Below are 20,386 nucleotides of genomic sequence, written 5' to 3' on the forward strand. Positions count from 1 at the left end.
TCACATGAATAGTAGTGATGAAAAAAGTGGGGAGGGGGGATTGATTGCGTAAAGGTGGAATAAACAGTAGTACAATTTGAACATCAAAACTTTAAATTAGCACATTGATTTGTCAGAAATTAAAGTATTCGGGATCATTGATTGCCGTGCTTGTTAAATTGACAGTAAATCACACAATCATTCAATTCATATCTGATTCATAAGCGTACAGCGGCACTCTTTCCTATATATCTTAGATATCTTACATATCCTATATAGTTGCATTACTTGATTGATCTTATTGCCATGGAAAAACCTTTTTTACTTTTTTGGAAAGGTAAGTCACTCGGACCTAGTGCCGTTGCAGTAGAATTACGTTCCTAATCAGCTAAATTTGTTCAGTGCACGCGTAACAGAGCAACTAAAAAAGGAAGGTGAGACCAAATCAGATGGGTGGAGTTCAAAAAGAATACAAAGATAAACATCAAAGGTATTACTAATATACTCAGCATTGAGCGGCACTATTTGAAAAAATATATAAAAAGGAGTAATTTCATTTCATAATCTTCCACATCTTTATTATAAATTCATTATAAATCTATTTATTCTATTATGGCTGAATATAATAGCACACATAAGAGATCGGAAGACGACAATGCATCAGCCGGATCACAGGCGACAGTTGCCACAGCTACTGAAAAGATATACGTAGAAAATGGTGGATTTGGTGAAAGAAGTATAAATGAAGTAAACATTCAAGGTAATAAATGATTTTTATTATAGCTCTATTGTCTGTATTCACATATTTCTATTACAGGAGCTATTGATGAATATAATGATCTGAAGCAAGAACTTTCTCGGATCAGTCGTCAAACATCAGTCAATCCTCAAAAACTCGAAGGAGGCCAAGCTCAAGAAGATGAATTCAGTCTAAATGAGTTTTTGCACGGCCTTTCAGAGAGCCAAAAGCACGCTGGACACCATCCAAAGCATTTGGGTGTAATCTGGAAGAACCTCACGGTTGAGGTAAGCAGATCAAACGAGTCACAGAAGGATTTTCCGTGGCTAATCTTTCTTCTATAGGGTCTAGGTGCAGGTGCTCACACAATTCCTACTAATATTAGTGGTATTCTACGAGGCCTCAAATTTTGGAAGCTTTTTGGCATTGGTGCGCACAACACTACAAAGGTCATCATCAAAGATCTTACAGGCTTTGTCAAGGAAGGTGAAATGCTTCTTGTCCTTGGTCGTCCCGGTGCTGGCTGTACCACTCTTCTGAGGGTCATCTCCAACATGCGTGGTTCATTCACTTCCGTTAAGGGAACCGTTAGTTATGGTGGTGTCGACCCTAAGACATTTGAAAAATACTACCGTGGCCAATCATGTTATAATGCTGAAGAAGATCAACATTTCCCTGTGCTGACTTTGAAACAGACTTTACAGTTTGCACTAAGAAACAAAACGCCCGGTGCTCGATTACCTGACGAAACAAAGAAAGAATTTGTCAACAAGATTCTCTACATGCTTGGTAACATGTTGGGTCTTTCAAAGCAAATGCATACCTTGGTCGGTAATGCCTTCGTCCGAGGTCTTTCCGGCGGTGAACGTAAGCGTTTATCAATTGCGGAACAGATGGTCACACAAAGTACAATCAACTGTTGGGATTGCTCTACACGCGGATTAGATGCTGCCTCTGCTTTGGACTTTGTTCGCTCACTTCGTATCATGACTGATGTGCTCAAGAAGACGACAGTTGCTACCTTATATCAAGCCTCTAATAGCATGCTCAACTTGTTTGACAAGGTCCTCATCTTGGATGACGGTTACTGTCTTTACTTTGGCCCTGTCTCTGAAGCTAAGCAGTACTTTGAAGACTTGGGCTTTTACTGCCCTCCTCGTAAATCCACCCCAGACTTCCTTACTGGTATTAGCAACCCATTAGAACGTGAGATCAAGCCTGGTTACGAAGACTCTGCTCCACTTCAAGGTGCTCAGTTCCAAGCTCGCTATTATAAATCATCCATCTACCAACGTATGATGAAAGAGTTGAGCGACTACGAAAACCTTATTGAATCCGAAAATCCTGCAGAAAAGTTCAAGAAGGCTATTGAACAAGAACATCAAAAATATGCTCCCAATAGCTCACCTTACACTGCCTCATACTATCAGCAAGTCAAGGCTCTCACCATTCGCCAGTATCATCTTCAGATCAAGGATACAACAGCTCTCATTTCTCGTTATGGCACAATTCTCGTACAAGCTCTAATTACTGCTTCCTGCTTCTACAACGTCCCACATGATGGATCTGGTGCGTTCTCTCGAAGTGGTGCTATCTTCTTCTGTATGTTGTTCAATGCTCTTGTCTCTCAATCTGAACTTATTGGCTTTTTGACGGGTCGTCCTGTTTTAGAAAAACATAAGCAGTATGCTCTTTATCATCCTTCAGCATTTTATATTGCACAAGTCATCATGGATATACCCTACACATTTGCTCAAGGTATGACGCCTAACTCTTTTATCTCGTTTCTTTACTAACATGCCTTCAACAGTTGTCATATTCTCTCTTTGCTCCTACTTTATGATGGGCTTAACCTTAACAGCAGGAAGATTTTTTACATTCTTCATTTGCTTATTCTTTATCAACATGTGTATGAATGGTTTCTTTAGAAGTTTTGGTGCTGCCACATCCAGCTTTTTCCTTTCAACACAAATTTCTAATGTTGTGCTGATTGCAACTATTTCTCTTTGTGGTTATGTTATCCCATACGGTTCAATGCATCCTTGGCTCTCATGGTACGTTGCGTTATTATGAAATCACATGATTGATACTCATTTATGCTTTTCATAGGGTTTACTGGATCAGTCCTTTTGCCTATGGTTATAAAGCTCTTCTCTCCAACGAAATGAAAGATCAAATCTACACCTGTGAAGGCCCCGGAAACTCTGTTCCTTATGGCCCAGGCTATGATGACTGGAATTACAAGGTCTGTACACTGAAAGGAGGTTTACCAGGAGAAAACTTTGTACTCGGTGACAACTACTTGAAAGAAGCACTCAAATGGAACACAAAGGATCTCTGGGCTCCCGACTTTGTTGTTGTTGTTGCTTATTTCCTTGCTTTCACTCTCTTTGCCGCAGTCGTTATGGAATTTGGTGGCTTAAAGTCTGTCGGTAACTTGACAAAGCTCTACAAGCCTGGAAAGGCTCCTAAGCCTCGCACGCCTGAAGAGGAAGAAGAGTATCGCCGTCAACAAGCAGAGAGCAATATTGCTATGGACAAGATCTCTACCGGTACTACTTTCTCTTGGCAAAATATTGATTATACTGTTCCCATCAAGGGCGGTGAAATTCAGCTCCTAAACCACGTTAGTGGTATTGTTAAGCCTGGCCATCTTACTGCTCTTATGGGATCCTCTGGTGCTGGTAAGACCACTCTTTTGGATGTCTTGGCTCGTAGAAAAACAGTTGGTAAAATCGATGGTCGTACTTACTTGAATGGTGAAGCCCTCTTGGATGACTTTGAGCGAATCACTGGCTACTGTGAACAGATGGATATTCATCAACCTGCTGTGACAGTTAGAGAGGCACTTCGATTCTCTGCTTACTTGCGTCAACCTGCGGAAGTATCCAAGCAAGAAAAGGATGAATATGTTGAACAAATCATCCAGTTGCTGGAAATGAATGATATTGCTGATGCTCAGGTTGGTGAGGTTGAGACTGGTTTTGGTATCTCTGTAGAAGAGCGCAAACGCTTGACAATCGGTATCGAATTGGTAGGCAAGCCTCAACTCTTATTCTTGGACGAACCTACCTCTGGCTTGGACGCTCAAAGCTCGTACAACATCATTCGATTCATCCGTAAGCTTGCAGATGCCGGCTGGCCTGTTCTCTGTACTATTCATCAACCCTCTGCTATCCTTTTTGAACACTTTGATCACTTGTTGCTGTTGGTTCGTGGTGGGCGTACAGCCTACTATGGTGAGATCGGTAAGGACGCTCGTACCATGATTGACTACTTTGAACGTAATGGTGGACCTATCTGCTCTCCTTCAGCTAACCCTGCCGAATACATTCTCGAAGTTGTTGGTGCTGGTACTGCTGGCAAAGCAACAAAGGATTGGGCCGATGTCTGGACCAACTCTTCTGAAGCCAAGGATCTGGAAGAAGAATTAGAATGCATTCATCAAACAGCCGACCAGAATCCTAACCGCAAGGCTCTTCCCTATGCTACCTCCTTCTTGACTCAATTTTACCTGGTTCACAAGCGTATGGCTCTTGCCTATTGGAGATCTCCTGACTACAACATTGGTCGATTCATTACGGTTATGGCCACTTCATTACTGAATGGATTCACCTTCTGGAAGCTGCAGAATAGCACCGTCGACTTGCAGAATAGACTCTTTGCTCTGTTCAATGCTTTCCTGATCGGTTACGTCCTTGTCCTTCTTGCTCAACCTAAATTCATGACTGAGCGTCTCTTTTTCCGAAAAGAGTATGCTTCACGACTTTATGGCTGGCTTCCTTTTGCGATCTCCTGTGTTCTCGTCGAAATCCCATATATTCTCGTCTTTTCTGCCTTTTATATGTGTGGATTCTACTGGACCGCTGGTTTAGCCAATATATCAGAGGCCGCCGGCTACTTTTACATCATGCTCGTCTTCTTTGCTGCGTGGGCTGTCACTTTTGGTTTCTCTGTCGCGGCCTTCTTTGAAAGCGGTGTGTTGGCTGGTGTATCTACTCCTGTTATCATCTCTGTGCTGTATCTGTTTGCTGGTATGTTCAATCCTCCCAGCATGATGCCTCGCTTCTGGACTGCTTGGATGTACTGGATCGATCCTTTCCATTACTTCATTGAAGGTTTAGCTACCAACGAGTTGTCTCATATCAAAGTACAATGTAATACTGATGACTTTGTCAAGTTCTTGCCTCCTATTGGCCAAACGTGTGCTCAATATACACAAAGGTTCTTTGAATATGGTGCCACCGGCTATATCGCTAATCCCAATGCTACTCAGCCAGAGTACTGTCAATACTGCAAATTCAATACAGGTGAAGAGATGTACAAAACTACCTATGGCTGGGACGCGGCCAACAAGTACAGGGACCTTGGTGTCATGGCTGCCTTCATTGCCTTTAATGTTATCTTCTTTAGTGTCATGGTGTACTTGAAGCGTAAAGGAAGACGTTAATTACTCATTCATATACATCATTTTAATACTGTATCATATTCATCTAATAGAAATAAATGTTTGTTTAGTTAATAATAAAATATCCATCTTTGCCATCCTCTTTATTCAAATGCGATATGAGCATATGTGTGTTGGGTATAAAAGTAGGGGGAGAGTTTTAGAACAAGTCAGCATCATCATCCACATCTTCAACCTCCCTTTCTGGCAATAAACCTCTCTTGATACGTGATGTTCTACAATTACAGACAGTTTCTAATAACTCTGGTTCATCCATCAATCTTTCATAAGCTTTTTCTGCTGCATGTCTTCTAGCCACTTTGATATTCCAATCAGCACCACAAGCTAAAGGCTTATCGTGAAGGAACACGACACATTTTTGACTTTCTGATCCAGTTGAACCTGTGGTATGATTTCTATTTTCCATGTATGTTAGCTGAATAGTTCTTTTTTCCCTTTAATTATCCTTACCTAAGCATAAAACTTTCGCAACCAAAATTCTGTAAATAGGTAAGTAGTTTACGCATAGGATGAATACGTATCAACTCTGGAGTGACATGCTCGTTAAAGAGAGGCACAAACCATTTCTCAAATAACCTCGAACAGGGTTCCAGATCAAACTCGGCGTCCACAAATACAGCGCCAAGCATACTTTCGACAACATCGGACAAGACCTTTGGAATATTCAAGTTTCTCCAATATTCTCCTTCTACTTGTCCACCCTTCTTCATATCATCCACTTCTTGTTCTAACGTTTCAATGGATCTGACGAGCCTTCCAGAGTAGTGGATAATATGCTTATGAAGTCCATTATTCAAGCAAATGATACCCAGTACTTGATTATTAACACATGAGTCCTTCAAGGTCGTGATTGTACCTGGATCAGCATCTGGGAATTTGGTAAATAGGTACTTGATGACCAAGAAATCCAAAATAGCATCACCTAAGAATTCAAGACGCTGGTAACATGGAGCAGTGGAGTTGGGTAAACTTGCGTGAGTTAGAGCTTCCACAAGGAGCAAAGGCTTTTTGAATTCGCGTTCGACAAGAGCTTGGAGTTTGGGCAAGTTGAGCATACGAAGTGCCTTGCTTTCTGCACGAGCTGGCACCGTCTTGCGAGACTCTTCAAAGGCGACATTGAAATCTGACCACTTTTCGATTTGGTCAAAAGGAATTTGCAATTGAATGGCAGTTTGGAGACAGCCTTCAAGGCCATTACACAAATAAGCAGCGCCAAGTGATGCTTCTACGATATCTGCCAACGTCTTGTCAGATAACCTATGTTTGTTGATCATTTCTAGTGTTTCTGGATTATCTGCAGTGCATGTAAAATGAGGCGGACGCCAGTATCGTCGATTGAATGCTTGGCTTGTGACATAGCGATAGAACTTGAGTCGCTTTGCAGCCCTATATAATGCTCTGTTGCAGACAACACGAATACGTAAGTGATGAAGTTCGCCTTCGTTACTAAAAGGAAAGTTGATATATAAACGAATTGTAGCAATAAACTTCAGGAGAGAGTCTATTAAAAACATGAATACTTGTATTGTTTTTTCCTATAACGATTTACCTCCAAGTGTTTCAAGTCGTTCATAGTTCATTTCCATACTTGCAGATGGCATGGTATATGCTTCAAGTAGATACTCATCGGTAATCGGTAGATTATATCTAGAACGTGCATCATGACAAAGCAATAATGAGTCAATTCTTGTCATAATTGATGGGACCATCATCATTGCTACAAAAACGCTTGCTTTTATAAAGTACTGAGTACAGAACTGAGGAACAACAAAGGTTCGTGCAGGCCCCTTTAATTGAGCTGCCATAGTTTCTCCTGGATACAAAAAGTTCATTGTCTTTTTGAATCGTTCAACTTCAATCATGGGCTGTTGATCATCTGTTATAGCAAATCGTTCACCAAGTTCATTATAAAAGTCTTTGAATGAAGCATAAGATGCTTCATGGATCTTGTAACCTTGAGGCACTGGACTGAGGACGCTCATATCGTAGCGAATGGTTTTCACCAGGTACCGGCGGAAATAGTCTGAATTATCAATGACAATAATATCAGTAGGATCTTCAATTTCAGAAAGATCCAATGGCTTGTTTGCTTGATCTACGATAGCCTGAATCTGACTCCAGTCAACCAAGTTCTTCAAGTCGTCAGCAGAGAGTTCTTCGAATTTTGTTTCTTCACAATTCTTGACGAGAGGCACGATAAAGTAAGGCATATCGATCATAGGGCAGTGATACTCTTTGTTCATTAGCTCTTTTAACAGCTTGAGCATATAATCGGAAAGAAGCACAACAGTGTCTCGATCAAAGACAAGCTCAGTCTGAATATTACGAATATTGACTGCAAATGGTTTACTCTTGTGGAACAGTTTCAGTTGCGGAAGTGTAATGAAGGGCTTCTTTGTGACAAGACATAGACGACGGTATGACCTCTCTTCAAACTGGTAGTTCTCCATTTCGACTTCAAGTATAGTAAACCACATGAAAAATGGACCTTCGCCTAACTCTTCTTCTGTTTCCTCTTCATCTTTTTGAACTTTCTTGTTGTTCTCTGTGGCATGATCATTATTAATTTGTAGTTCAGAGACTTCTTTAGACAATGTTTCAATTATTGGATTATCTTTGGTGGAACCATCTACGTCCATTTCAGTAACCTTGACGGGAGAAGATCCTTCATTCTCGACATCCTTTTTTTCATCTGCTTCTGTACTGTGATTTGCTATCCTTGTGGCCTTTAATAAATCTTCGTTATGTTCCACATCAAAGTCCTCCTCTGTCTCTACAATTCTTTTCCAAAATTTAGGTGTACGTTTTTCATAAAGGCCATGTCGTCGTCTACTGCCAATGATATAACCATTCTCATCGTACTGAGGCGCCATTTCACCCAAAATCTCCTTCTTCAGGTTACGAGGCAAAAGGTGCTTATCAAGAGCATCTACCTGTTTCAATTCGTCACAAGCTTGTAAGGCAGCAAGTGCTTTGGCGAGCTTTTTTGATCTCACGAAGGGCGACTCTACTTGCTGAATAGCAGCATTGCTTGGTAAAGACAAGATGCATCTGTATCCTTCCACACTGGCAACGTATTCAAATATGGGTTTCAAGACACAGAAGCTGTCTGAGGGCAATGAACTGCAGTACCTGTGAATGAGAGGCACGGCATTTTGTTTAGTCACTGTTGCGCCTGTTTCGAGATCTATAATGGCGCTTTCCATAAAGTCCTCGTCAGAATCATAATCTTCTTCGTCCGAAGCGTATCCGTCATCTCCAACGCCAAACTTGTTTGCAACATTTCTGTCAGCAGGTAAGGCTTGACAAAACTGCTTCATGGAATTTTCCAGAGCTCTAAAGTCATCGATGGTGCCTGTCTGGTTGTGATTTTTCTGTTCAGCCATAATGACAAACTTGGAGTCAGAGCAACGGGCTCTTCCTCTTGATTGAATATACGAAATCAATGTATGAAAGAAGTCAAATCTACTTGTTGTTTAGAATAAAGTAATAAGCATATGTAAATAGAGTTTATACCTAATGACAAAGTTACAGGGTTGGATATCTAAGCCTTCCTCGGCAACGTTGGTAGCAATAAGCAAGTTGATTTCGCCTGTCCTAAACTTTTGAATCGTCTTGTTTTGTTCCTTAAAATGCATCTGCACGTCTCCTTCTTCACTCGAGCCATGGCCTGTCAAGATACCAGCTCTCAATCTGCTAAGTGAGTCCAAGGATTGAATGAGTAGTTGTATAGCTACTGCAGTGTTTTTTCTTTCTACAAAGACGATACCGCAGAACTGTTGCGTGCCTGACGTGATGATTTGAAGAATTTGAAGGAGCTTTGTAATTTTAGGAGAGAAAAGACTAATGTCATATATATCAGGATTACGAGGTATCTCCATGTTGTCAACAAGCTCATAAGCATTCTTGAGAGCCAAGTCGTCTTCTAACAAGGATTCTCTATCCAGATCCTGCGTCTGTCGAGCTACGCGTCTTTCCAAGCCTGATAGCATATATTTCCACGTTACATCACAACACCATGGTCCTAATTGAGCAAGGATGTCTCTTGCAACTGTGAAACATCGACTAAATTTTGGAATAGAACCAATCTTTTCTCGTATTTGGCCCGTCAATGCTGTTTCTTCATATATCGGTGCTGGATTATAGAGCGCCGTTATTTCTAAAACCTTGAATGTTGTTATCTGCTCCATATTCGAAGCTGTATAGACTTTTGCATCAAGGTTTTTCTCTAATTGACTACAAATAGATAAGCGCTTCGCTCTATTATAAATATGTAGTATTCTCACGCTACGCTATTTTCCACATCATTTTTTGAATGCACTGGCGAGGCTGTCATTCCGAATATCTTGGGGCGTTTCTCGGCTGGACATCGGTCATAGAATTCTCTCATAATCAGGTTGAAAGGGTGTCTCTTTGTGGCATGATGACATTCATCAAAGACAATCAAATGTGCCTGGTTGTGCGTATATATTTTAGTACATCGTCATGTATTAAAACTGGTAAAATTACTCGATCAATACTCAAAAAACCATGGTAAAGGGCATCCAAAAAGATTTGTGCTGTCATGACGCATACATCACTTTCTTCAAATATGATTCTCCACCTCTTTTCTGACCAATTGTCAACATCCATTTCACCACAGATTGCTTCAACCACAACATCACAGTTGGCTTTGATGACACTCGCTTGTTGGAAAACGAGAGGCACACGGTCAACCAAGAAGAATGCCAATTTGGTCTATAGAGGCGTGAGTTATGAGCCATGTATATCATCTTTACTTACTTCGCGACGGGTCAAGCGCGCTTCTCTTTCTAAAGCAGCCATGTGCTTTATCAACATGACTGAGATCAAAGTCTTACCGGCACCTGTATCCAATACTGCGATAACGTTTTCTTGAAGTGCTTTCTGATAGAGTTCATATTGATATTCACGGGGAGCTAACAAGGCAGCTTGTTGAGCTGCTTCAGCTTCTGCTATTTCTGCATTATCTTCGTCATAGTCCAGTTCTAGCTTTTCTTTCTCTTCAAGTTCGATAAATCCCAAGTCTTTTGTTTTTGAATCTGGCGTGGCATTGATGAATTCAGGTTCCAGATACTTTAATAATCTTGACGGGTCGCCTTCATTCATTCTGTTTTCTATGGGTTCAAGTGGGACATAGGTTACCGTCTTGTCTTCATAGTCGTCTGAGACTCTTAGGGTCTCAGTCGTCATTGGGTTTGCTTATAAAGTTTAAAAAAGAGGTGCATCGATTTCATTGTTTGGCATTTTAAGGAGGCTTGTGACGTTTTTTAAAACTAAACAGATCATCATTTACGACTTAAACGTCGAGCTGAACAAGAACAGCAGGAAGGCAGCCCAGTGAGACGTAAGGGGGAAGACTTAGAGTAGAGCATTCTCAAACCATTTCCACTGCTTATATTTTTCAGTTACACCTTTTAAACCCATTAAACTTTGGGAGCATGAATCAGGGATGTTCACATTGTCATGCTCTACACTGTATAGACGACAGGCAAAAGACATCTTCGCCAAGGAACTATAACTGGGAATCATGTTGCATGCAGGGATCAATACAGTTACAACTCTCGTCTGACACACTTAGTTATTTGAAGGGCTTGTTTAGGCATAGAGATACCTAAGGAAGATATTTCAAGATGTATGAAAATGGTCCATTTTTTGTTGCTTGGGCTGCTAAATGGCAAATGAAGGTAAAGTTTCTTGATGAAAAGTGCATCTTTGTCAGCTAAATTTAAGTATAACTATAGCATTTACAGGAAACTGAAGGGTGGTGCATAGACTTAACGTACAGGACATGCAAGTCATTCAATGGTCCCGAAAAGGACGGCTACTTGTTTATTGTTGTTGTTAGAGGCTTTAGCACTAGCAAATGTCTTCCTGTTTGCTTTTTGTCACTGATCATGAGATCATACTGGCCTTACACCAGTGGCTAGCTTGGCTGAAAGATAATTTTAGCCTGGAGTTAAAAAGAATAATGGTCGGTTGCAGTCCTACGGAAGTTGCTGCAATAAGAGAGGTCTTTTCTAATGTGGACATACTTTTATGCTATTGGCATATTAAGCGTGCGTGGAGAACCTACAACAAGAGAGTCGTAAGTTTTAAATGTGAATTTAATGCATATATACAATATAGTGTAATGCTTAGGTAAAAATATGCAAGTCAACTCAGGATACAAAGGTAATAAGAGATCGTGTTCACGCTAATCTAAGTAGCATGATGTTCTCAGAAACACCGAAAGCGTTCGATCTGGCCCATCATCTATTCCTTGTGCACTTCAACAGCTTGTAGCTTCCAAGAAACCAAGCTACCCTTCTCTCCTCGTGCTCCTGCCAACAAATCCGCACACATTTTTTTATCATTGGAATCCATGCGATAATTTCTAATTTTTGTCTAGATCGAGCAGAATGTCGTCCCTTCCTCTTTTCCTCTTTCGCTCCGAATCAAATACTACAACGTTGGAAACATAGTCATGCTAGATTGATGAAATTGAATAAAAGAGCTATTCGTGACAAGGACAACCTTTGCCAGTACAACGCTGCCTTTGCGTTTACTTCCTTGAGCTGTGGTATTGTGTCTGATGAGAAAGATCGTCAATAGCATCCTTCACAGATGTGGTAGACCATATGCATTTCGCCGCGATATTAAACACAATTCTCCTCGTGAAGTTTAGATATTTTTACTACAAGCAACAAGTTACTAGTAAACAGCTTTAATCAAATCAATTAGAACTTTTATTTCCTAATTTTCATAATCAGCCATGGCTTCATCTAACTTTCTTAACCATTCACTATAATTCAGACTATTGGCTGCTTTATCACCTGATTCATTCTCTTCTTGGTTTGGGCTAATACCATGAATCAATCTAAGCATGATAAGATACTCATCAAATGTAAATTTGGGACCATTTTCACGTATAGATTTGATCATTCCCTAATACAAAAAAAAAAGAGATTTCAGTATAAAATAGTGTTTTTCTTATTATTATTTTTTTACTTCGCTTCCAGTATTATACAACTGGTAGTATTCTCTAGCTTGTTCCATGATTGCACATTGGGAAAGAGGTACAAAGTTACTCAGATTTTGTTGTAAGGCAAGTATGTTGCGAGTCATCTTTTGAATACCGTTATTGTTTAACTTTCTTATAAAAGTAGCTTCAGAGATGAGTAGATGAACGATAAGGTTTGGTAATCCATCAAAGACGAACCTAGTAGTATATAAGTCATTGAGCATCATTTAAAGTTTAACTTACAGCTCGTCCTTTGGTGGCAATGATGCGTTCACACAGTCATTCAATTCCATCAGGTCAGCATTTAAGGTAATTATATATGGATCTGGTTCAAACGATTCGTCTTCCAGAGAATAATTACCATTTCGAATGACCATTTCCAGGTAGTACATGGTATGACAACGTCCTTCGAGACGCAGCGTGAATAAGCATGTCTCTGCCAGTTGCTGATATGTAGTTAATAACGCGTCAAATCGTCTTTATGAAAAAAAAAGGATGGGTTAATGATGTTTAGCAGTCTATTTAATCAACTTACTTTGCCATATCACCTCGAAGAGGCAATAGAGCTTGATTAGCTTCTTGTTCACCGGGTTCCCTTGTAGGTCTAGGGACTTCACTTGACCATCTCTTTGAGTCCTACGGACCTGACAAGACTCCTTTCATTACCCTCAAACCATTTCTTGCCAAGTTCTTCTTTTCTTCACGTTTATCTACGTTTGAATGAGAAGTAGATATGCCAGTTGACCTCAACTCCCAAATTTCGCGGACAAACCATTTCTAAAATATATCATAATTAGAACCTTTGTCTTATATTGGATGTGGTTGATTTACCAAGGTATGATACAGTCTTCCTAAAGAAATGAATTTCTTTGTGTCAAATATGAGTTCACTAGCATCCAACTGTCTATCATTTTTTAATTTCAATTCAAGTTGTATTTCCTACAAAAAAAAGTAGTTAATATGTATAGCTCATAAAAGGAAGCCCACTTTACTGATTGATGAAGCGATTTATGGAAGCTATCACTTATTCCCTATTAAAACAAAAGGGAATTTCTTTTGTGAATGGATTGTCATTAATTCATATAATTTACTTACTGAGGCATCCGTAAAGTATGGGTTTTGAGTCAACAGACTGATCAAACTCTCATCCTGAGCCCAATCACCACTGAGACTGATTGTAACATCTGTCACATTTTGTTGTTGCTGTTCACTCGTATGTGAACTACCTCTTGCAACGGTAGCTGACAAACACACGCATTAATAAAGACTGTCCATTTACTTTTTAAGTACTTACAATAGAATCTTTGATAGCACTTTTCATAGAACTTTAGTAAAACGATTTCAATTAATCGAACGTATTCATCAGTGTGGAAGGGCATCGTATGCATAGTCCTGCATAAACTTTGTACTACTGAAATCAAGGCAACAGCACTCTATTGGGTAGGTAGTTAAGCAACAATAGGTAGAGAGTACGCAAGGATTACCTTTGCAATAGGGTACTTTGAATAGGTTTTATAGTCACGCACATCTTGAAAGGCATCCAATCCTAATTATCAAAAAGATATCAGTTAAATAATTGATTTTTGTTTTGTATTTGTCATTTACCAACTGTAGCATGCTGGATAAGCTGCATGACTTTTTCCTCAATCTGTGGTAAAAATACATTCACAGCAAAATCATCCAAAAAGCTACCAAATCCTTCCTCGCTATGATCGTCACTAAATAAGATGCATTAACACTATGTCTACAAGCTTATCTTTATAAACTTACTAGCTAGGGAAAATCTCCTTGACTCTATTCAAAAAGGCCATCGTAGGACTCAAAAGGACACTGACATTGTATGCATCAGGCTTAACCAACACCTTGTAGCCCTTTGATGATATGTCATTTGCATACTTGTCAATGATTGTCGAGTGAGGATGATCACCTGAAAATCCTGGAATTTGCTTTTTGAATGAGATAAACAATCTATTTTCTAACTCGCCATATGCATCCTCCACTTGTGGATTCTCAGTTGTCTCCAAAAATGAAAATAGCTGCTTCTGCATATCACGTTTATCTTGAAATCCTTTCTTTGTTCCTGGTTCGTCTACAGAAACAATAGATTGCTCCTGACTAGTCAAATAGTCTTTTAATATTGATCGTATCTGCACGTATATGTATATAGTTTAGTTTGAGCGTCTATAAAAAGAGTGACTTTTATACCTCGGTTTGAACAGGTCTCCAGATTTCATTAAAGTGGTATATGTTAATGGCTGTTGATGTCATGTATAAAAGTTAGAACAAAGGTTCCCTTGATCATAATACTACTAACCTTCTGAATTATTTGCCTTGGCTGTGATTAATCGCTACAGAGTAAAAAAGGGGGGGGGATCAATAATGTCAATAGTCAAACAATGATTGATCTAACCTTCTTTATTCTTCTGGCACACGTCTCGACAAACTGATGACCTCTTAAAACAGCTTCAAGCTTTGAATAAAGCGTCCACAAGAGGTCTTTTAATATCTCGTTCTTTTCTTCAGAATTGGCCTTGTCTAGGCAGTAAATATCATTCTCATCACTGCTTTTGTCATTCTTTCTACTCTGTGACATCCAATTATTGATGTGCCTATACTTTATTTAGTATCACAGCATTTGGATAAACTGATACAAACCGTTGCTCAACTTCTGTAATTGTCTTGTCAACAAGCGTATGGATCTCTATTGGTAATCGTTCTTGAATAGTCTACGAGGGGATGAGTTATCTATGATAAGTCAAGATATTGATGTACCTCTAAAGTGGGCAGTATTTCTCCTAATACAGATAGTGATTCCATAATCAATTCCATATAATAATATGAGTCTGTTTCCGGATTCTTGTCTTGATCTTCTGTAATCTAATGCGGTATTAATATACTGCGCAAGTGTATATTTCATTTGGTAGTTACGATATCATTGTCTGTAGAGAACATATCATCTTCATCTAGAAATAATACCGTTATAAACACATCAAAGCTGATAATTGATGTTTTTTTACCACTTGTATTTGGTTCTTTAAATATCCTTGGTTTAATAGCTATTTCAGGCACTAATAATCATCATAAGCACACACTGGTTCATTCACGGTTTTTTTTAACTTACAATCTTGTTGCCTGGGCGTGTATGCAGCCCATCGATTATCGCAATAAGAGCTTTTGAGGTATAGATGTATATGTAATTCTTCTATTAGTAGATCATGGAGCGTCTAACAACAATGATAAGAAAAGGCTGCGCGTGTCTTTGTGTATGTCCTACGTTCTTTTGACTCTGTAAGGTCCTTCTAATGTCATCCAATGCACCAATCTGTGTCATTTCTTTACTGGATACTGTCTTAATTGAACTAACAAGTAGTTTAGAAGCAGTCAAAATATGCTTATTTTCAATCATTGTGTCTATTTTTTCAGGCGTAGTCCTTAGGTCTTCTCTGCATAAAGAAAAATAGTCAAACAGATTGATCGAGCAACATAAGAACAAGACTTACATGATTTCTAATATATTTAACATTTCCTTATATTGTTGAGACTTATACCATAGGTTTAACAAATCATTTCTTTTCTGTAATAACTCCTCTTTGCATCTTTTAAGGTTACTCTTTATTTGCACAACTCTATTGGTCGAATCTAGATTATGTATTAATTTTCCAGTCATAAAACAGCTCTCTCTCTCTCTCTATCTGCTTGTTTTTTACCATTGATATACTGCAATACGCCTCCAAACGTTCCAATAGAGCTATTGAAGCCCTTGTAGTAATCTATTACATTGTTATTATCGTCATTTTTGTCTGTTTATATTACGCGGTTACCATTAACAATAGTCTTTAAAGCATTATCCAGATTGAATAAAACTCTTTGAAACTCTCTATAATCCTTCTTTTTCCCAATAGAGCTATCGTCCATTAGCTTTAAGCTAAAACTAACAGGATCAAACTAGAAACGGGAGTTGATAAATCATTCCCAAAAGAAGCGATAGCTTACTTACGTCTTCTTGTAGCATAAATGGCCAATCTTGGTGTATCTCTCTTAATACAGCTATATATGCCAAGTTGGTTCTCTCTTTATTTGTTTTATTTGAGCAAAAAAGACCAACCTTCAAATTCTGAAAAGTCGCCCTCAACATCTTCAGTTGGATCATAATAATCTTGCTCTGCTGGTATATATTTTTGTCTCACTATTGTTTTTGATCTTGACGGTGTCCCTGATGAAGATAGAAATGGATTACTCATGGCAAAAATGAGAAAAAAGGTCGTATCAAAGGCATAAAAAGGGGGGTTAGTTTGTGTGTGCATTTTAAATGTGGTGTTCATAAGAATTGGTATCCCGCTCTCAAAGTAGAGGAAAGTGTCAACTTTTGCTGGGACGACGTAGTTCTTCCCAATAAAGACACTTTACCACCTTCGCAGTCAGCTAATGGCTCACATAATAACAGCTACTCGCAACTCAAACGAGAAGGGGCTAGTGTGTTCCGAGGAAGCACCAGAACTGCCAGCTACGTTGAGTCGTCTACCTTTGTCTCAAACAACTCTACCATTCCTGAAGATGTTTCTCGTGATCGTAATCGCTTGAGATAAATTTTTAAGCCTTCTTCAAAGGCTTCGCTACTGACGCTGCCTTTGTCGATATCTCCTCCGTCGAGGATAAAAAAAACCTTTCATTAAAGAACTTAAAGAAGCGTGTTCCAATAACTCCCATTTGGTAGTACTCTTCTGTCGCTGCTCTCACTGTCGATCCTGTTAAGCGTGACTCTGAAGCGCTTGTATATGCTCATTGACGCTCCATGCCCCCTTATTGCCGATATTGTCACAGCTCATCTCACGTAGTTGCCGAGTACCCTGTCAAATTACGCCTTACTACCTGTTATCACTACAATGAGATCGGACATATGCCTAAGGGCTGCCCTTGTAAGAACTCTTATGTCAATTTGCTGCTTCCAATTAAATGGTCCATATGTCGCCTGTTGTCACTCAGGCTCTTCTTTATGATAATCAGGCCAAGAAACAAGCTGTAAGAAGCATCTCTACCCAATCTTCACCGGTTGTTCAACCTACTCCGGTCAGCTTTTAGTTTGGTCTTCCTCAGTTAGCCTTTGATGCCTCTGCTGTTTCAATTGTAACAGCCACTAGTTCTTCCTCTGCTGCACTTCCATCTTCTTCATGTTATACTCCTCGTCAGACCAGCTCTCAGACTGCTGCTACTTTAATCTCTTCCGAAGATCTTTCAGGCGCTTCATCCGACATACCGGTCGCTTCGGTGAAAGTCTATTCCGCCTGTAATCATCTGGTCATCCATATAAGAGAGGCAGTAAATGTCCTTTGAGTGCTAGGAATAAAGTTTCTGTTTCTACTCCTGAGGCTATTGAGAACGAATCAATGGAGCTTGGTAATAATGATACTCCTAATCACCAAGATGCCTCTCTACCATTATTCGTGCTCTAGCCGTTGATTTCCGTAACGGCCATTTGGGTATCTTTGGATAGTTTAATCATCAATAATCTAATGATGAATTATCACTCGTTCAGCCATGATAGTCGGGGCAATTCCTTCAATGCATCAACTACCTCTTCAAACTCTTCACAAATCTTTGCTACTAATATCACTAATACCACTACTACTATCACTAATTTTAAAATCACAACCATGAACTGTCATAGGCTTCGCAAATCTGGCGATCTCTCTGTTCGAAATTACTTCATTCGTTATGCTCGCGCTCATTCTTTTGATACTCATTCAAGAAACACATGCTTCTTCAGTTGAGCTACAACAAGCACAAATGTTTTACAAAAGTCTCTTTCGAGCAGATCAGCCATCATATCAGCTTCTGAGTACCGCTCATCATAACTCTGCTGCATCTGTGAATCCACTGTCATCCAAAGAAGAACAATGGCAAGCTTAATCTTAGGGCAATCGTCTGTGTCAATCCTGACTGCATTGATCATTAAAATATATATGCTACAAGAATCAACGCCAATGTAGCAATTAATATCATGAAAATTGGATTGTACAAGTTGCTTACAAACAGCAGTCATCCTTCGTGTTCTGAAGAGTGATGAAAATAGAAAAAGCTATTCAATGGCTCGACGCAATTCGGGAAAGCTGATGTCAATATTTAGAGTTGTTCGCCCAAGGGGAATATTTATTATGATAAAACTTTTAAGAGCTACATGAGCATCTAAAGTCCTCTTCTGTCTTTAAGAAAGAAAGAGAGATTAGAATGTATTAAAGAAGCAATAAACAAACTTACCGAAACTTTAGCAGAAATCCATTGCTCTACTTGGTCATCATATCTTTGGTTGAAAGGGTTGAGACATGCATCCATACATGCCTCTAATTTCTTGATAGCCTGCTCATCCGTACTTTTATTAAATTCTTGAATAACGTCTTCTAATATAAAATTTCGAAGTATGAATCGAGGATTGACACTATCCATTCTCTCTTTTCGTGTCTTCAAGTCTGCTTCATCCTCTTTCATCAAGCGTTCACGATAAGTATCCAGCCAATCCTTTAATGCTTCCTCACAATCCTTCTTATCAAGTGAGGTTTTGGTTGAAATGTCAGCCCATTGCTGCACTGGTGACTCCATGTTGTAGTTACTCAATGACCGATAGAAACGATGATAGTCTACTTTGAACATCGACATCCAATCAAACAATGGTGTAATGATCTTTTCAAGATCATCTTCTACTTCTTTAGCAAGGCCAAGTTTAGCTCTCATCTTGTTTGCGAGGTGCTTGTGAAAATGGTGACTATACTCGTTGCTTAACAGTTGTATGACAAATTCTTGACCTTTCTTTCTATATGCCTCAAGAGTTGCCTCATCAGTGGCAGTCTCCTTGTTATCTTCTGTAGGAAACACAACCTGGTCAGCGAGGTCGCCAGCACCAATCAATTCGTAAAATGGTATGCTTAGTTTGACAAGATTGAACAGACAAGCATTAGGCTGACGATAAAATGCATAGCCTAAAAAGTGCAGTACAGGTTAATCATGTGTCCAATTAACACCAAATGTACTCACGTCCTGTCTCATCTGAATGATTACAAATATATCCAGGATCGTAGTAATCCATAATCTGATATGGTCCGTAATCCATTGTTAGGCCCAGTATAGACATATTATCTGTGTTCAGCACACCATGGTTGAATCCTATAAAAAACAATTCAGCAAAGAGATCAGCATATATATATATATATATCATACCAATAGCTTGCCATTCTGCTACGGTTTTTGCTGTCATTTTTGTAACATATCTAAAGAATCTAGCATACTTATTATCCGTCTCCTTTGAGACCGTATCCTCTTTATCTTGCCCAACAACATTATCAATAGCATAATTTGCCAAAACTCGTACATTCTCCATATCATCTCTAGAATAAAACAATTCAAAATTACCAAACCTTAGCCAAGAGGGAGCCATGCGTGTGACAATAGCTCCTCTTTCAGGTTGACCTACACCTTCTGGTTAAACCCCTATCTTTTTTTTCACTATTCAATAATTACCTCCCATTGGCCCATCATCACGATACACCTCCCTCGATGTTCCTATGAGCGCCAACGCTCTCGTGGTAGGCACTCCCAAGGCATTCATATATTCGGACATTAAAAATTCACGTATGCTAGATCTCAGCACTGCATAACCATCTCCAAATCTTGAATAAGGTGTTCGTCCAGCGCCCTTCAACTGTAACTCCCAGTGCTCCCCTTTATGATTCTTACTCTCAAAGAGAGATACGGCTCTTCCATCTCCTAATTGACCGGCAAAATAACCAAATTGATGTCCTGCGTAGCATAGTGACCAAGGCCGTGTACCCTTCAACAGCCGGTTTCCAGAAAAGACCTGGGCGGACTCCTCTTTGTGGTGCTGGATTAGATCGTTGTAATCCAAATCGAGATCTTCACAGGCTTTCTTGGACATGCCCAACAGGACAGGATCAGGTGCCGATTCAGGAATGACATGAGAATAGACGGCGTTGAGGACATGACGTGGTGTTCTCATCAAATTGTTCGTATTGGTTTCTGTCACATTGGCCGTATAAATGTCTACGGGCAATGACTTTGTGAATTTCGTTGGCAATGAAGGTAAAGACTCCAATGTTCTCATCATTTTAGTCATTGACATAACACAAAGGACAAAGAGAGAGAAATAGTGAAAATGACGTAAAAGTCACAC

At 39.5% G+C, this 20,386-nt stretch overlaps 5 protein-coding genes across 5 annotated transcripts; 2 read left to right on the forward strand and 3 right to left on the reverse strand.

Moving 5' to 3' along the window:
• Positions 1–591: 591 nt before the first annotated feature.
• On the forward strand, positions 592–5,168 carry RHIMIDRAFT_245531 (uncharacterized protein; the record flags this gene model as incomplete). The annotated part of the gene is made up of 5 exons (XM_023610206.1): positions 592–739; positions 797–1,005; positions 1,063–2,476; positions 2,529–2,772; positions 2,828–5,168. The coding sequence occupies 5 exons, from the start codon at positions 592–594 to the stop codon at positions 5,166–5,168; spliced, it is 4,356 nt and encodes a 1,451-aa protein (XP_023464143.1).
• A 157-nt stretch (positions 5,169–5,325) lies between these two features.
• On the reverse strand, positions 5,326–10,397 carry RHIMIDRAFT_239915 (dicer-2 protein; the record flags this gene model as incomplete). The annotated part of the gene is made up of 7 exons (XM_023609266.1): positions 5,326–5,581; positions 5,637–6,687; positions 6,736–8,651; positions 8,703–9,422; positions 9,473–9,639; positions 9,696–9,923; positions 9,969–10,397. The coding sequence occupies 7 exons, from the start codon at positions 10,395–10,397 to the stop codon at positions 5,326–5,328; spliced, it is 4,767 nt and encodes a 1,588-aa protein (XP_023464144.1).
• Positions 10,398–10,837: 440 nt separating this feature from the next.
• Positions 10,838–11,345, forward strand: RHIMIDRAFT_245533 (uncharacterized protein; the record flags this gene model as incomplete). The annotated part of the gene is made up of 4 exons (XM_023610207.1): positions 10,838–10,891; positions 10,958–11,047; positions 11,128–11,292; positions 11,334–11,345. The coding sequence occupies 4 exons, from the start codon at positions 10,838–10,840 to the stop codon at positions 11,343–11,345; spliced, it is 321 nt and encodes a 106-aa protein (XP_023464145.1).
• A 594-nt stretch (positions 11,346–11,939) lies between these two features.
• RHIMIDRAFT_239916 (uncharacterized protein) lies at positions 11,940–16,448 on the reverse strand (the record flags this gene model as incomplete). Its single annotated transcript, XM_023609267.1, has 26 exons — positions 11,940–12,131; positions 12,195–12,405; positions 12,451–12,684; positions 12,743–12,843; positions 12,874–12,984; positions 13,039–13,146; positions 13,200–13,238; positions 13,303–13,448; positions 13,502–13,640; positions 13,692–13,753; positions 13,813–13,925; positions 13,978–14,354; positions 14,413–14,462; positions 14,522–14,555; positions 14,618–14,816; positions 14,863–14,933; positions 14,980–15,084; positions 15,136–15,170; positions 15,225–15,275; positions 15,329–15,431; positions 15,482–15,650; positions 15,708–15,846; positions 15,915–15,977; positions 16,029–16,152; positions 16,205–16,254; positions 16,313–16,448. The coding sequence occupies 26 exons, from the start codon at positions 16,446–16,448 to the stop codon at positions 11,940–11,942; spliced, it is 3,162 nt and encodes a 1,053-aa protein (XP_023464146.1).
• Positions 16,449–17,934: 1,486 nt separating this feature from the next.
• Positions 17,935–20,370, reverse strand: RHIMIDRAFT_229189 (UPF0061-domain-containing protein). Its single transcript, XM_023607637.1, has 5 exons — positions 19,717–20,370; positions 19,417–19,665; positions 19,234–19,362; positions 18,463–19,178; positions 17,935–18,407 (listed from the first exon to the last, which is right to left on the reverse strand). Exons 1-5 carry the CDS (start codon positions 20,333–20,335, stop codon positions 18,372–18,374), a joined length of 1,749 nt encoding a protein of 582 aa, XP_023464147.1. The 5' UTR covers positions 20,336–20,370; the 3' UTR covers positions 17,935–18,371.
• Positions 20,371–20,386: the final 16 nt, after the last annotated feature.

The sequence above is a fragment of the Rhizopus microsporus genome, assembly GCF_002708625.1.
Source record: "Rhizopus microsporus ATCC 52813 unplaced genomic scaffold scaffold_14, whole genome shotgun sequence".
Classification (NCBI taxonomy): domain Eukaryota; kingdom Fungi; phylum Mucoromycota; class Mucoromycetes; order Mucorales; family Rhizopodaceae; genus Rhizopus; species Rhizopus microsporus.